This window comes from Monodelphis domestica, chromosome 4 (genome assembly GCF_027887165.1).
Source record: "Monodelphis domestica isolate mMonDom1 chromosome 4, mMonDom1.pri, whole genome shotgun sequence".
NCBI lineage: Eukaryota > Metazoa > Chordata > Mammalia > Didelphimorphia > Didelphidae > Monodelphis > Monodelphis domestica.
In genome coordinates, this window is record NC_077230.1 from 191,534,637 (window position 1) to 191,550,934 (window position 16,298).

Sequence of the window (16,298 nt, forward strand, 5' to 3'; positions counted from 1 at the left end):
TATAATATAATAAATGTATGTAACATAATATATTTATGTATTTTCATTACTCAGAGCTCTTTATTAGAATTCTGTCATAACCAAGGAATAGCCTATAGCCATTAGAAGAAATATGTCACATTTGAGAAGAGTAAGAGATTCAATGAAATTTGTCTCTAATAAAGCCTGAATAGCTCAAATTTAGAATAAAACAACAGCATTATTTTTAAGGATAGTTTGCATTACTAAAACAATTCCATATTCCAATAATGTCAATATGATCATTTCAAAATTATTCAGAGGTTTATCTTTTGGGGGGTGTATTTTCTATGCTATTTGACCTGCCTCTTTCTCCTTTCAAGCTGTACAGAATTTATAAGATCAAGGCACCTAGAGAAAAATCTGTGTGAATAGCTCTTGATCTTCTTGCTTTTCTTTTCCCTTTGGAAACTGATCTGGTATAAATTCAATAGGAAAGATGTGGGATTGCCTTACATTGTTTTTCATTTTGTTTCATTAGAGCAATAAGTCCCCATCAGTAGTTTCAACATACTAGTATTGTTCATTTTACGTCAAGGCAATCCTTTTACTCTTCCCTAATTTATTCTCTATAAACACTTTCCATTTAGAAACTTTCTGTGTTCTTCTCAGATCACTTAAGCAGACTTCAAAAAGTACTGAAAAAAATAGAGGCTAGTCTTCCCCCATTCTATATCTCAAAACCCCTTGACATCACTTCCTATCTCTTCTCCTTTGCTAAACTTTTTGAAGATGAGGTGGCCCTTTTCTTCACTGCCAGACTCTTTGGACAACTTGGACCTTTGATGCTATTCCCTCCAATCTCTTGAGTCAAATCGTCCTAACCTTCCTTTTATAACCCTAAATCTCTTTCTGCTCTGAATGCTGCATCCTTCCCACGTACAGGCGTGTCTAGGCCTCTCTCATTCTTAAAGAATCTATAGTTGGTCCAATTCTCTCAAATTACAGTCCTCTTTCTCTCTAAATCTAAAGTTTTTTCTTTCAAACTTAAAACTCCACTTTGTTTCTTATCATTCTTTCACAATCCCATATAATCTTGTTTCCAGATTTCATCACTCAACCCAAACTGCTCTCCTCAAATTTACAAATGATCTCCAAATTTCCAAATTTTGTGACCTTTATCAGTTCCCATTCTTCTTCTTTTTTAAACCCTTACCTTCTGTATTACAATCAATACTGTGTATTGGTTCCAAGGCAGAAGAGTGGTGAGGGCTAGGCAATGGGAGTTAAGTGACTTGTCCAGGGTCACACAGCTGGGAAGTGTCTGAGGCCAGATTTAAATGCAGGACCCCCGTCTCTAGGCCTGGCTCTCAATCCACTGAGCCACCTAGCTGCCCCCCAATTCTCATTCTTCTTGACCTCTTTGTACTATTTAATACTGTTGACCACTACCTCCTGGAGTCTCTCTTTTCTGGCCTTATTTTACATGGCTTCTTGTCTTGGTTTTCTCCCTTTCTATCATGCGCTCTCCCTTCTCAATTTCCTTTAATGGATCAATATCCATGTCCTACTCTGTAACCATGGTTCTCTCTTAAAAATTTTTAACTTCTTACTTTCCACTTTAGATTCAATACTTTGTATTAGTTCCATGGCAGAAAAGCAGTAAGGTCTAGGCAATGGGGGTTGTGACTTTTCTGGGGTCACACAGTTAGGAAGTATCTGAGGCTAGATTTGTACCCAGGACCTCTTGTTTCTCGACTTGGCTCTCTCCAATGAGCCACCTAGCTGACCTATAGTTCTCTTTTAGTGTTCTTGTCTGGCCTCTCTCGTCTTCTTTCTCTATAGCCATTGGTTATTTCATTCGTTTTTATGCGTTTATGCAGATGACTCCTAAATCTTTATATTGAATCTTACTCTCTCTCCTGAGCTCCACTCCTGAAAATATCATTGCCCACTGATCATTTCCACTGGATGTCCCACAGTTAGCTTGAATTCAATATGCTTCAAACATAATGAATTATGCAGTAATTAGGATCTGGTTAACACCTTGTTAGCCTTCAAGGACAATGCAGCTAGGCAAACTTTAGATTGCCTCTGGATTCCTTATAGATCTTAGCTATAGGCAGAGTAGCAGGAAGAGAATTGGTGTAAAGCAGAGGGATGGGATAAAAAGGAGCTGAAAGAAGAAAGAAGATAGAAGAAAAAGGTAGAAGGCAGAATAAAAGGGACGAAAATCATTCTTTGCATAAGATGACTAGTGGCGATTCTCTGTCAATAATTTCTTTGGGTTCTCTTCTTCCCTCTTTATGATCCATTTCAGGCTTTGAGTAAGTTTGTAAAAATTGAATGTCAGGTGATCAATGTACCTTTAGGTGGTGGTGGTGGTGCCTCTTCCTTAGGCTTTGGTACAACTTTTTTGGCATCTTTCTTCACAGCCTTTTTGGTTACTGGAAAGAAGACAGGACAGTATATTACTTATCAAAAGAATGGAATTAGGAAATGGATCAAAGTGATATGTAGTGCCAGGGACTTGTGCAAAGTAGTTGCAAAATAAGTATTTGATGAATCAAATGCATGGCCACTAGAGGGCTCAAGTTCTTCTATATCCTGACAATTCTTATCTCCTAGGCTCAAGAGCAATCATCTTCTCATTTTACAGCGGAAAAATGGAGGCTCCAACAGGGGAAGGAATTTGCCTAAGGTAACACCGTTGGAAAGCAGCAGAGCTGGGCCCAAATCCAAGTACCCTGACTCTAAATTCAATGTCATTCTGATCAAGTATACTTTCTTATATTTGTTTTCAGCAGGTTATAATGGATGAATTATCTTCAGTAAATTGCCCTTTCCAATTTGGAATTAATTGAGAAGAGTCTTAATGCTCATATGCTTTATATCCAGAAGTACCCATTTCTGGCCACATACACACATTTCTGGCCACACACACACACACACACACACACCCTGCATATACATTTATACACCTATACATATATATCTATATATACACATATATGCTGCATGTAAATATATAACTTTTGTATATATGTGCATATAGATGACATAATATGCATATATACATATGCACACATGTATGAAATATTTATAATAGCCCTAAGACTTACAAAGATATAAGAAAAACATTCTCTCTATATATGTACATACATTATATGAACACACACACACACACACACATATATATATATACATATATACATATTGCAGATATCTATGATCTATGTGTATATTTATATTCAAGAATATCTTGCATGGCCCTCAAAGTCAGTTGCCCTTTTTGAACTTTTCTGGGGATATTTATTAAAATCTAATTTCCTGGGAGCAGCTGGTTGTCTCAGTTGATTGAGAGCCCATAGACGTGAGGTCTCTAGGTTCAAATCTGGCCTCAGACACCTCCTATCTGTGTGACCCTGGACAAGTCGCTAAACCCCCATTACCTAGCTCTTACCACTCTTCTGCCTTGGAACAAATACAGAGTTGTTATTTTTTTATTTTTTATTAAAAAAAAACCTAATTTCCTGATTAATTAATTTGAGAATTATATCAGGCGTTATCTTTATACATGGCCAGAGTCACCTGGGACTCTATTTCCTGGTTGCCCATCCTTTCCAGACTACTCTCAAAATCCATTATGAATATATATTTATCAAGATCCTTTCAAGGAAGGAGGCTGTAGTGTGGCAGGGCACCAGGGCCTGGGCTCTCCGAATGCTGCCCTGCCTCCTCTTCTAGAGAGAAAGGATTGACATGAATGGGCCTAGTTTATGTTCCGCACAAAGATAGTTTATTCTGCTGATACTACTGAATGTCATTACTGAGAAATTACATTTTGGAAAGCGTATGAACTATTTGAGGATAATAGCAAGAAAATGTCTAGGGATAAACAGCATCTTAAAGTTCAGTTCTATTCTGTAACCATCAGGTTAAAAATATATAATACCTTCGACACGTTTTCCTGGTGGTTTCTTTTCTTCTGGTGATGGTACAGAAATAAGAAGAGGAAGAGCTGCAATTGGAGGCATTTCTAAAGAAAATACAAGCCATCATCAATACAATTCTTTCGGTTTCCTATCTCATCTTTGCCTTTAGAATCTCTAGCTTCCCGCAAGGCCTAGCTAGGCTACATACAAATAAGATGGTGAATAAATCATCTCACCTTCTGGTGGGACTGCTCTGATAGGCATAGTTGGGATGGGAACTCTAGAGTCAGGGATATCTGAGAAAGGAAATTGCATTTATATGCATTATAAAATAGATATTGCAATGATATAATTGAGATTATCTGATCATCAATGGTTTTCAAATAGCAGAGCCTAAAGTTTGAAACAAATATTTTTATGATATGACATCATTTTACTTACTATTGAAATATTAATCTATTGATGTAACATCTAGAATCTAGGATAATCTTAGATCATGGGAAACTGCTATTGTATTTTGTTTTTCAAAATCTTAAGTTTATATATTTGTATTTTTATAACAGGAAAATACTCAGAAGCATTGTAGAAAGGCACATTTTTATAACACTTCAGAATTGGGAAAGAAAAATATTTAGGCATTTAAGTTGGATTTACATAATGTTTTTAAAAAACTACATGAAAGTATAATTTTAAAAATTCACTTTTTGACAGTTTTTTCTTACTTACCAGGTGGCTTCAGTTCCAGTTTAATTTCTACAAGGAAGATATAGGTTGCATTTAGAATTGTGAGATTCTATGTGACATGATATTGTTTCAAATACTGCAATTTGGATGAGATATAGAGACTATTTTCTGACCTTTGGTTGTTAAGTAAAGCTCTGCAGTGCTTCTAGCTTCTCCTCTTGGCTCTAAGCGAGCAATTACAGAATAGACGCCTAAGGAAAAGAATCATCTTGTTACTTGTTTTCTGCTGTAATGACAATTTGCAATCAATATGTGTACTGGGAAACTGTCAAATCACCTTCATCATCTGGAGTGACATTGTGGATAGTCATATAATGGCAACGACCATCATTCCTAAAGTTGTATTTTTGACTTTCGATGAGTTCTGTTGGCCCTTTGTACCAGGTTACAATGGCATCATCAAAAGACACTTCACATTCAAAGGTTGCGGACTGATGTTCACTGACCACAATATTCTGGATGCGTCTTGTGAACTGAATAGGCTCAGCTGTTTAAAAAACAAACAGACAAAGGTTAATCACAATTACATTTTCCCTCAGCATATATACATTTCCCCAATATTTTAACAAGAGAATGGTTAAAACAAAGATAAAATACAAAGTACCCTTCCTCCATTTTCCTGTTTCCACCTGACTAAAACAGCATTAGAATACGTATGATCCTTTCTATAATATTGGTGTTAGAAAACATTACCGTAGGCCTTAAGACAAGGTGAAGATAATAATATGGAGATTTCTGGTACTTGAAGGAGCCGTAACATTTCAAAAAATATCCCAAAACAAAGAATTCAGTAAAAAGGAAAATGCCAAAATGTATATAATCTGATTTATGCCTTCACATGTATGGTTGAAGAATTGTCATTTTTCCCCATTTAGGACTGAGAAATTGCTCTAAAATAACATGTGGAATGCACAAAATTCCCTCTCACACTATTTAGATAATTAGGGAGACCAGAAGGTGTTCATTTTGCATTTAAGACTAAATTTTTAGAGTGTAGGCAGCTGTAAGTGAGAACCCGCAAGAGGAGAAGGCTAACTATTAGTACAGAAGTCAAGACTGTGCCTTAGGAGTTGCTAGAAAAGGGTATTCTGTCAATCTTGTGTTTGGCAGTTGAGAGTTTAAACACAGAGCAGGGTTTCAAGTCTTCAATAATTATAAATGCTCTGGGTAGCTTTTTTGTGGCATATTATTCAAAATTACTAGAAAGTTTCAGTTAAAGATGGTGGATAGTACAGTGCCTACAACGAGAACTTAAAATCTAAATTGCTTGTATATTTTGGATTTTATATTCAGCATGGTTAATTGTCCAAATGAGTGAATCATGTAGCTCTGATGGGGGGGGGGGGTAGAGGAGAGAAAGGAGGGAGAAAGAAATGAGCATATAGTTCTAAGAACTTCAATAGTTATAATAATAATTGTGAACATTTATATATAGCACTTACTATGACTATGCTAAGTATTTCATAGTTATCTTATTTGATCTTTTTGCAACTCTAGGAGGTAGGTACTATTATTTCCCCCTTTTTACAGATGAGGAAACTGAAATTGGCAGAGACTAAGTGACTTGCTTGGGGTCAGTCACCCAGCTAGTAATATCTGAAGCCAGATTTGAACTCTTTTTGACCCCCTGGCCAGCAGTCTATTTACTGTGCCACCTACTTGCAAATGAAATAGCATATTTGATAGCATTCATATATGGTATTTTAATTTTTATATATTTTAAAATTATAGCAATTTATATAGTGAACTCTGCATAACCCCAAACCTTGAAAAATCCCTGTATCTCAAATATCCTTAAAAAGGAGTAAAAAAAAATCACTAACAAAAAGTAATGGTAAATATTTGTTTCTCAAAATTAACTCAAAAAGTTAAAAATGAGAATATAAACCTTAAGTGAAATAATTTTTGAAAGTAACTGCTTCTCCTAACAGAATTCTGAGTAATATATGCTTAAATATGACTCTTTCTTCCTCTTGTTAAGTTTAAGTTGACTGGAAATAAAGTCTTCATGTTTATGTGAAGCTAACTTGCAGGCTATTTACAAACATGTAGTCAAATGGTTAAAGATTGTTATCTCACCCATATCTATAGTACAAGTATAATGGAGGCAAGATTTTGGATTGAAAGAAACTTTTCCTATTATTTAATTCAATTTACGGCACCATACAGTAATCCTTCTAAATCATCTTCAAGAGTTGGTTACCCAACTTTGACTTAAAAATCTCCAGTGAGAGGGAGCTCCAACACCCTTGAATGAGATGTTTGTAAGGCATTTTGAAAACGTTTAAGCTCTTCATCATTGTTAGGTAAAAAGTATCCTTAAGGCAATCTTTTCTGTTTGGTGTTAGTTCTGTGTTAGAAAAATCAATGTAAATTGAACTGAAACCTGCCTCATTGTATGCAGCTCATCAAAAATAAAAATCTTTGAAAAGAGGCAGAAAGAGGGGAAGTTTGGTGGCACAGGGAATAGAGATGAAAGATCCCAAGTTCAAATGTGTCCTCAAAAACTTTGTAATTTTGTGATCCTGGGCAAGTCACTTAACCCCCATTGTCTAGCCTTTACCACTCTTGTGTCTTGGAATAGATATTTAGTATTGATTCTAAGACAGAAGGAAATGGCTTTTGAAAAAAGGCAGAAGGAAAAATAGAGATTACTTTCATATATGGATTGAACTGAATGGCCTTCCAATGTTCTAGTGATTCACATAATTCTATGAATTCCAAAATATTTTGTTCATATTCAGGAGCATGCTGGAACCAGATCTTGAAAACTGATTGCTAATATTTTCAGTATGACCATTTATACCTTGGTAATTGGTGATCCCTACAACTCAAGACTTGATTTATTGTTTTGTTAATTGTCTAGACTTAAGAAAATGATGGAAAAAATGTCAATGCATATTAAATTTAAAATTGTGTCATGCATCTTTTTTTCCCCTGTAGTTGTTAAAACATTTGCCAGCACAGCCCTGGTCATATTTTTCCTTGAATAAGATATCTGAAATTTAAGAAGATATGTGAAACTCTGGACAAGCAACTACTTATGCAAATCCATGTCATTAATAATCAAAGTCAACTTTTCCTATTTCCTACATTGGTGGAAGTGCTCAATATTGATTATTAGTCACTGGTCTACATAAGATTTCGCCAAAATATACAATTACAAATACCAACCTTCAATTTTTAGCTCTGCAGATGTTTCAAGACCTTCGTACTTGCAAGTATACCGGCCCTGGTCTTCTGCTCTAACATCTGCAATGGATAGTTTATGGACTTTGTGCTCCACTTCAGTTTTATATCTTGGTTGGGGTTTGAGAATCTTTCCATTTCTGAACCACTCTGATTTAACATTTGGCACAGAGAACTGACAAGTCATTGTGCAGGTCTGACCTTCTTTTAAGGTAACATCTTGAAGATGCCTCTCCCAAGTGGGTTCTGTTAGATATAAAAGGAGTTTTATTAGCTATATTGATGTATTCAATGAAAATTGATTCTGTGGGTTTTTTTTAACTGCATCTACTTACCAATGACAGTTAGCTTTGCACTAGCAATGTGTGGACCACAAACCAACCTATAATTGCCTTGATCTTTAAGTTGACAGTCTTTGACTGTAAGTATATGTCGATCACCTTCTATGCTTATTTCATACTTAGGACTGGATTCTAATTTTTCAGTGCCTTTGTACCAAGAGAGCTTGATTTCTGGATAATTTATTTTAATGTCAATTTCAAAGACAGCATCACTGTCTTTCAAAACAGTCTGATTTTCAATATCCTTGATGAGAGTGACAGGCTAAAGGCAAAGAAGATTTAAATAGATCATTAATCTCCCTTCAAAGTCTCCAGCATTCAACCATGTTTGCAATAAGTTAATGAATTTATTTATTACCTCAGTCTGTGACAGTCTTTGCTGGATAAATGCTACTAATTCTTCAAATTCCTTTTCATCTTTTTCAGACTTCTCTATTTCTTCAATTTCCTAAAAAACATCAAAGTATTACACATGAAAGAAAATAATCAGATGATGACTTTATTTTCTTCATTTTCTATACTTTATGCCCTTTAGTAAGGTCCTGTAGTTTTAATTACAATGTCAATCTATATTTCTATTGACTTTTGCATATATTATCTCACTTCATTTTTCCCACAACCAAATGAGGTAAGTGCTACAGATATTACTTGCCCTATTTTATAAATGAGGAAACTTGAGGCTCAGGTCGCATAGTTAATAAGTGTCTAGGCAGGATTTGAATCTAGCTCTTCTTGACTCCAAGTTTATTGCCTTCTCCAATATACTATCCTGCTTCTCTGTAAAAATCTCTGTAGTAACAGTAACATTTTATCATTAAAGATTCAATAGAATGAATTGAATTATTTGATTAAAAATTTAAATACAATTTTCTCTTGGTTTTAAATGACCTTGATAAGCACATCAAAACTCAACCAATATCTCTGATGGAATTTTGCTTGATTATTTAAAATCTATAACTAATGGATAAGAATACCAAATTTATGACTATTTTATTGTGTTTGTTATCATGTTTATTATTTTGTGTTATTGATTGTGATACTAAATTAGGTGGCATAGTGGATAGAGTGCCGGGCCTGGAGTCAGAAAGGTCAAGAAGAATGGCCTCAGACACTTACTAGCTGTGTAACTCTGAGCAAGTCACTTAACCCTGTTTGCCTCAGTTTTCTCATCTGCCAAATGAGCAAGAAAAGGCAAAGGCAAACTGCTCCAGTATCTTTGCTGAGAAAATTCCAAACTGGATCACAAGAATCAAACCAACTGAAATGAGCTGTTGGCATCCTGTCAAGAGGTCACGGGGGGGGATTGGGGGGGGGGAATTTGAAGAAAAAGCTCTATAGTAACTGAAAGCCAAAGCCAAGTCTAAGAAATTCTAGAGTTAAATTGGAGTATCCTTAAACCTTACATAGGCTTAATGGAATTAGCAAGGTGCAATTGATAGGGCATTAGCTTTGGACTCAAGAAGCCCTCGCTTCAAATGCTCCCTGAGAAACAAACTACATGAGTATGTGGGGTAGGGGAATCTCTCTTTGTTCTTTCTTACTTTCCTAACTTATAAAATGAGAAAGCCTTAAGGTCCTTCTAACTCTGAATTTATGATCCTGTGAATGAAGAACTATTCCCTACCTCACCAGCCTGGAGGAGCGGTGGGCAGGTTGATTGGGACTCTTTCCCTTCCCATACCTTACTAGATGCATTTTATGTGCTACTGTGGCACCCCTACCCCTCAAAAAGAATCCTCACTAGTCAAACTTCTTTCTCCAGTTAGTGAGTCTGATCTGCTGTTGCATTCAAAACTTCACCACCTTGGTAGGACCTGCCAGACTTTGGGCTCTGCCTGCATAGCCTTTGAGAAATCAGAGCCTTCTCTCTGTGTGTAATAAGGTATCAGAGTAACTTTTGGTAGAGGAATATACAGCAAAACTCTGATCATTCGAACCCCATGGTATACATATTTTGATTAGATTTTTAATTTTTTTTTCCCTAACAGAAGAGAATTTACCAATCTGTGTGTTTCTTCTTGTTGGCTTTGCTTTAACAATTCAAAGGCTTGAAGTAGGCCTCGGAAATCTGTAATTCCATACATACGGGCATATTTTTCATATTCCTTAGGATCAACATTTTTGAGAAGTTCCATGATATCAATAGCCTCCTCTTCTCCTTTCTCTTGGATTGGAGTCCTAAATGATAAAAGGAAGTTGGTATTAAAGGTAAAATGCCTAGCTTCCATTTGTTATCTTTTTCTTTAATAATTAATGATGTAATAAAGAATTCAACATCATTAACATTTAGAAAAAAATTATTCTAGTGAAAATACTAATATGTTTATAACAAGAGGAAGTAGGATTTGAAAACTGTCATACCCAGATGTGTTTTTATCACAAAAGATAAAATCTTTAATCTGGTAAAATCTAGAATAAAAATCAATATCATTTAAATGCAGGAAATGAAAATAGAAACTTCCTTGAAGTGTAGACTTATATCACTATGTGTGTATATACATTTATACAAGTATACTCATACTGTGCAGACATGATTGAGTATATTTAAATATGTGTATGTTTGTATGTATATGTGGAAGACCAAATAAATTTATAGAAATTGTTCCAATGTGAATTATAATTAAACCACTCCAACTTAGATAAGTATATAAGATATGTTGGGCTCCATAAGGAAAATATTCTTTAAAAATCTTAAATGAGAATTTCTCAAAAACGTTGGGAAAATAATCTTATGGATGTACAGCAATTAAATTTTGAATTCATAAATAATTGAGATAGTTGATACTGAAAAATTAAGATGAGATTTTTCAAGGCTAAGAAATAAAATCAAGGAAAATGGCTGATAGAAGATAATTATTATCTTAGGGGGAAAAAAGCATTGTCATAAAAAACAAATAAGGCCTAATTTTTACAGATTCTGCCAAAGATAATTTAATCCTTCACTTCTAATATTTCAATTAATCCATGATTTCATCAATGTGTATTGTCTCTTCAACAACACAGATTTCAGCTTTTTCATGCCATAAGAAAAATAATCATAATCATGGAAAATTGTCTGCTTTGATGATGAGTTTTTCTTTACATAGCTGGTCCTTAGGCCATAACCATATGGTCCATTGCTGATCTGTGGCTGGACCAAAGGTCTTCAATATGACCAGTATAAATTGTATATTATATTGTACATATTGTATAACATAGTGAATAAATTGTGCTATATTTGCAATGTTATATTTTGTGTTGTAGAATCTAGGATCTTCTTTCTACTACACAGTGAGGCATTAGAGTAGGACTTTGAGGAAGCAACCAAAGATGTATCAGTTTAGCATAAATAGTCACTGCTGGTTGTTTGTCTTTAATCAATTTGATCTGAATATAAATAAATGTTATAAATGTTATAGTTCTATCAGCATTTTGATATGCTCTCTCTCTCTGTATATATACAGAGAGACCTTATCTTTTGTCTATATTTAAATATATGTTCAAATATATACATTTGTATTAATTACTTATTTAATAGACAAAGAAATGTGTTGGCTATTGATTTGTCCTATCTCTCTCAAATCCCAAATGGTAAGGATCATAAATCTCTTTAATGACTATGTTCAGAATAGACAGTAACTTTTATTTTTTATCCTGACAGTGAACATGCCTCACCTTTTCAGCATTGCCCTAAGATCGCCTTCGATTTTCTCTTGTTTTTTCCTTTCATCCACCTGTAGGTTAACATTACTTTCAATTTCACCATGTTTATTGGATGCTACACATCTATATAATCCTGAATCAGTTTTTGTAGTATCCCTAATTTCCAATTTTGCTTCATCGCCTTTCTGCTGAATAAAGACACGGCCTCCTTGGTTCAGCTGTCTCCATTTTCCCTTTGTCCATTTAACATTTGGTATTGGATCACCTCCAACTTTAGCAATGAATGTTGCAGTGGTTTCTGACAAACAAGAACAAAAAATGTGTCAGCGTTAGGTTTCCTGAAATTTACCTGTTCATCTTAAAATAAAACTACATGTGGTATTTGTTTATAAGGACAAGCATTTATGGATGGAAAGATGTAGAGTTTTGATCCAAAACTTACTTTCTATGACTCTGATACTCTGGGGTTCTGACACAAAGAAGAGTTTTCCTTCTACTGCTGCTTTCTTAGCTGTTGGTACAGAAGCTGGCTTATCTGCAAAACAAAATTTAATGTTATAGTTTCCTAGGAGCAATATGTTTTTTTTCTTCCTTTTGAATGAGTTCTAATAGCAAGATAAGTTTGCCTAACATCATATATTTATGTATTCAAGATTTATAAATACACATTTTTCTCTCCATATCTACATACATATTTAAACACATATCAATAAAATGAGTCATGGAAGATTTAATAGAAAATTTACATTGGTTTCATAGATTTAGGTTGGCACACACACCAAACCAAGAAATTAAACTAGTCATATCACATCTAGTCATATCTATGCTGAAGCTTCATTAGAAAGGTACTCCCAGGATCACTTCATAGGTAAGGCCATTCAATTATTAGATCTTTTTTTGTTTGTTTGTTTCACTAACTAACCATGATGTAATAAATAGGCCACTGGGCCTTGGACATCATTAAGACAAGTTCAAATCTTATTTCAGACATTGACTAGCCATGTGACCCTGGGCAACTTGTCTCACTTTCCTCATTTGTAAAATTATGAAAGTCAGATTCCATGGCTTTGAAGGTTCCTTCCAATGCTAAAACTGTATTCTTTCTTACTCATTTTTGGGTTAATTTGACTTTTTAATTTTTAAATAATATTATGGTAAGACTTCCATATTTTTTAGATATTTTAACTATATTGACCTTATTTTCTATAAAATACCTCTCAATTCTGGGCTTTTTCAATGACTGTTTCTTGTGTTTGATACTCTCTTCCTCTATCTTCACCTCCTGACTTCCCTGACTTCAAGTCCTAGTTAAAATCTCATTTTTTACAAAAGGCCTTTCTAGAGTCTTTTTAATGCCAGGCACTTCCTTATGTTGACTATCTTCTAATTATGCTCTATAAATTGCTTCTTTGTACTTAGTTGCTTGCCTACTGTCTCCCTCATGAAGCTATGAACTTCCTGAGAATAGGGACTTGGGTTTCTGTTTGTTTTTTCTTTTCTTTGTATCTCCAGGGCTTAGCAAATTCTTCATATGTAGATGTTTAATAAATGTTTGCATGCTGACTGAAACACCTAAGAGAAAGTAATGACAGTATTTAATAAAATGATTACTAAATTTTTTTAAAATCTTGTTTAGTTAATTACTGTGTTACTGTGGAGACATTAAGCACTGAAAAAGAGATATTTATTGATTTGACAGGAAAATGTACCTTTAATGGTCACTTTTGATTTGCAAGAGTCACTTCCAGCCACATTGGAAGCTTTGCATACATAATCTCCTGACTCAGTTTTAGTAACTTCCTTGAGTTCCAGAATAGCCGTTCCATTAGCAAAGCTGAAACTGCATTTGTCAGAAGGTTTTACTTCTCTACCTCCCTTCAGCCACTGAATCCTGATGGGTTCTGATCCTTGAACATGGCAACTGAGTTGCAAAAATTCCCCTTCATTTACTGTTACTGGAGTAAGAGGCTGATCAAATACTGGTGGTTTTTTAGGCTCTGGAATTACAAAATATTTTAGTGAGGTAAGAAAAGCAAGAGGATTTTGAATTTCAAAAAAGAAGACTGGACCAATCTAATAATGTCACTAAACAATGATAATGGTAGTGCCATTTGGTTAAATTTATCCTGAAAAAGAATAGCTTTCACTGTTCATTCTTGTCCAAAGACACAGTTGACTTTGATGGTATTTGAAGAACAGATGAAACAGGTTATGACATATGCAAAATCATCCAAGCATTTGCACACTGACAAAGTACTACAAATACAGAACTATCCCTTAATGCAAACTTCCTTGCTATAATGATACACCACTAATATTATAAGCTGCAGATCATCTATATTTATGCTGAAATCTATACGCTATTGGCTCTATAGGGTAATTCTTTTATACAAAGTAAAAAGCAAAAATCCATGATTCAAATAATCTGAGCATTCAGATACCTTCCAATGTTTGGTTTGTGTTCTTTCTTTTTTAAAATTAACTCTTAGCTATTAAATTGAGTTAACATCATTTTTAGATATTTCAGTCCAATGAAACTAAAACTTTAAATTCAGCGTCCAAATGAAAACCAATCCCACATTTAAAATGTACCTTTTAAATATTATAACTCTTTTTAATAGCTGGAGATTAATTTAAGAGAGACAGAAACTTTGGGATATAGACTCTCAGATTACTGAAGTCTTGTTTTATTTTTTTCTGCATAATAGTGATCATTGTTATGATGGCATAAATATATAGAATTTGCTAATAAACTCTTCATTTGGAGATGTTAGCAGAAATTCAGACTATTCAAAATTTGCTAACATTAGTAATGTGGCAGGAGTCCTAGGAAATTTGTAGTAAAGGCCAGTACCATATTTGCAGTACTTAGAATACTGATGTTCAGGCAATTTACATGTAAAATAACATTTATGCTTTCATCTTTTTTTAATGTTGTTCTTTAATACCTTGAGATAATAATAGCTGAATTATTTACAAAATTTCCATAATGGTAAGACTATGTTCCCTAGAAAAATATTTATCACTTTTGCATGCATTATTGTGACTTCAACCTCTAGTCCAGTAAGAATTCTTTTGGGACATAAATTATAACAGCTAAAATTTAGGACTATTTTTGTTAAATGATATATATTTTACAGAACATTAGGCTAGTGGAAAAAGTGGATATTTTACAAAACTGTGCATGTGGACCCACAATAACTTTTTTCAAGAATACACATGTTCTTTCATACTTTATTTGGTTAAAATCAAAGAAAAGGTCTATTAATATATAATAAAAACACAAGGACACTAAGAAGATAAATGTGAAATGAACTGACCTTTGACAACAATTGAAGAAGTGCACAGAGCAGATCCAGCATCATTTGACACTTTGCAAGTATACAAACCAGCATCAGACATCCCAGCTTTCTTAATTTGTAGAAATATGGCATTGTTCTTGAATGATATTTCACAATTAGAACTCGGATGGACCTCCATGTTATTTTTATACCATGCAACAGTTATAGGTTGGGAACCAGCAACACGGCCTTCAAGTTTAAAAGAGTTTCCTTCTGTTTCTTCCACTGTTTCAGAGAGTTTTTTCGTGAAACTTGGTGGTATTAGACGTTCTGTAAGAGATCATATCACAAACAATAAGGGATGGGAAAAGTAGGTCATTAATAAAAGACTCATCACTGTCTCAGAAATCATTACATAATCTGACTTCCCACCAGGGCTATAATTAACTATTTTTGCACCTGGGGCAGGTGGAGGTAAGGGCAAGGGAGGCAAGATTGATTTATGGCACAGCCTAGGAAAGAAACTAGCCAAGAACAAGATAAGGTTCTATGATTAAGGGAAGTGTGGCTGCTGGGGGCCAGATGGGAGGCAGGGGAAAAGGTTTGTTGAAAGGAAACCTGAGATAGTTGGGGAAAGAAGTATCCTTCTGTAGGAAGTTTATAAATGTCTGTCGGGGGAAAAACATACTCCGGATCAAGGCAGGCAGGGTAAGGGAGAAGACCTCCAGGAAGGAAGAAAATGCCAGTTAGAATCCCATTACCTACCATGAGTTTATATAAATTTGCACCCTGAACTTTAAACGGCATAAATGAAGCTCTATATATTATTTCCAGAAATAGAAATTTGGCAAGAAAAAGAAAATGTTTCTTAAATAAATTTTTCTTATAAAACTCATAACCACTATAAGCAGAACTTTAGAAAACTTAAAGAATATAGAATTCTTTTTGCCAAGCTGGCTGAGTTCATAAATGTTTTAGTGCATTTTTAAGCTTTAATAGTTTAAAACTACTGTTATTTAAATAATAAGCTATTATATAATAGTATAAAACTGCACCAAAATTTTTGAGACATTGCAAATAATTTCTTATAATTATTTTTAACCATTTGGTTTTAACCATTGCTTTTTTAATGTTTCCCTTCTCTATCTTGTCCAGGCTGGAAGTGCAATGATCACTCTCACAGGCCCAGTCCCAATACAGACGGATAC

At 34.4% G+C, this 16,298-nt stretch overlaps 1 protein-coding gene across 20 annotated transcripts in view; it reads right to left on the reverse strand.

The window, feature by feature from the left end:
* Positions 1-16,298, reverse strand: part of TTN (titin) — a 327,039-nt gene that overhangs the window by 184,325 nt on the left and 126,416 nt on the right. For all 20 annotated transcript variants that reach the window (XM_056794077.1, XM_056794076.1, XM_056794075.1 and 17 more), the window contains exons 97-110: positions 15,130-15,420; positions 13,519-13,806; positions 12,252-12,344; positions 11,822-12,107; positions 10,168-10,345; positions 8,526-8,615; positions 8,162-8,429; positions 7,812-8,072; positions 4,915-5,124; positions 4,751-4,828; positions 4,620-4,646; positions 4,130-4,189; positions 3,914-3,997; positions 2,325-2,405 (exon numbers count right to left, since the gene is read on the reverse strand). In XM_056794077.1, the coding sequence (XP_056650055.1) occupies positions 2,325-2,405; positions 3,914-3,997; positions 4,130-4,189; positions 4,620-4,646; positions 4,751-4,828; positions 4,915-5,124; positions 7,812-8,072; positions 8,162-8,429; positions 8,526-8,615; positions 10,168-10,345; positions 11,822-12,107; positions 12,252-12,344; positions 13,519-13,806; positions 15,130-15,420 (2,295 nt within the window). The remainder of the gene's footprint in view (positions 1-2,324; positions 2,406-3,913; positions 3,998-4,129; positions 4,190-4,619; positions 4,647-4,750; positions 4,829-4,914; positions 5,125-7,811; positions 8,073-8,161; positions 8,430-8,525; positions 8,616-10,167; positions 10,346-11,821; positions 12,108-12,251; positions 12,345-13,518; positions 13,807-15,129; positions 15,421-16,298) is intronic.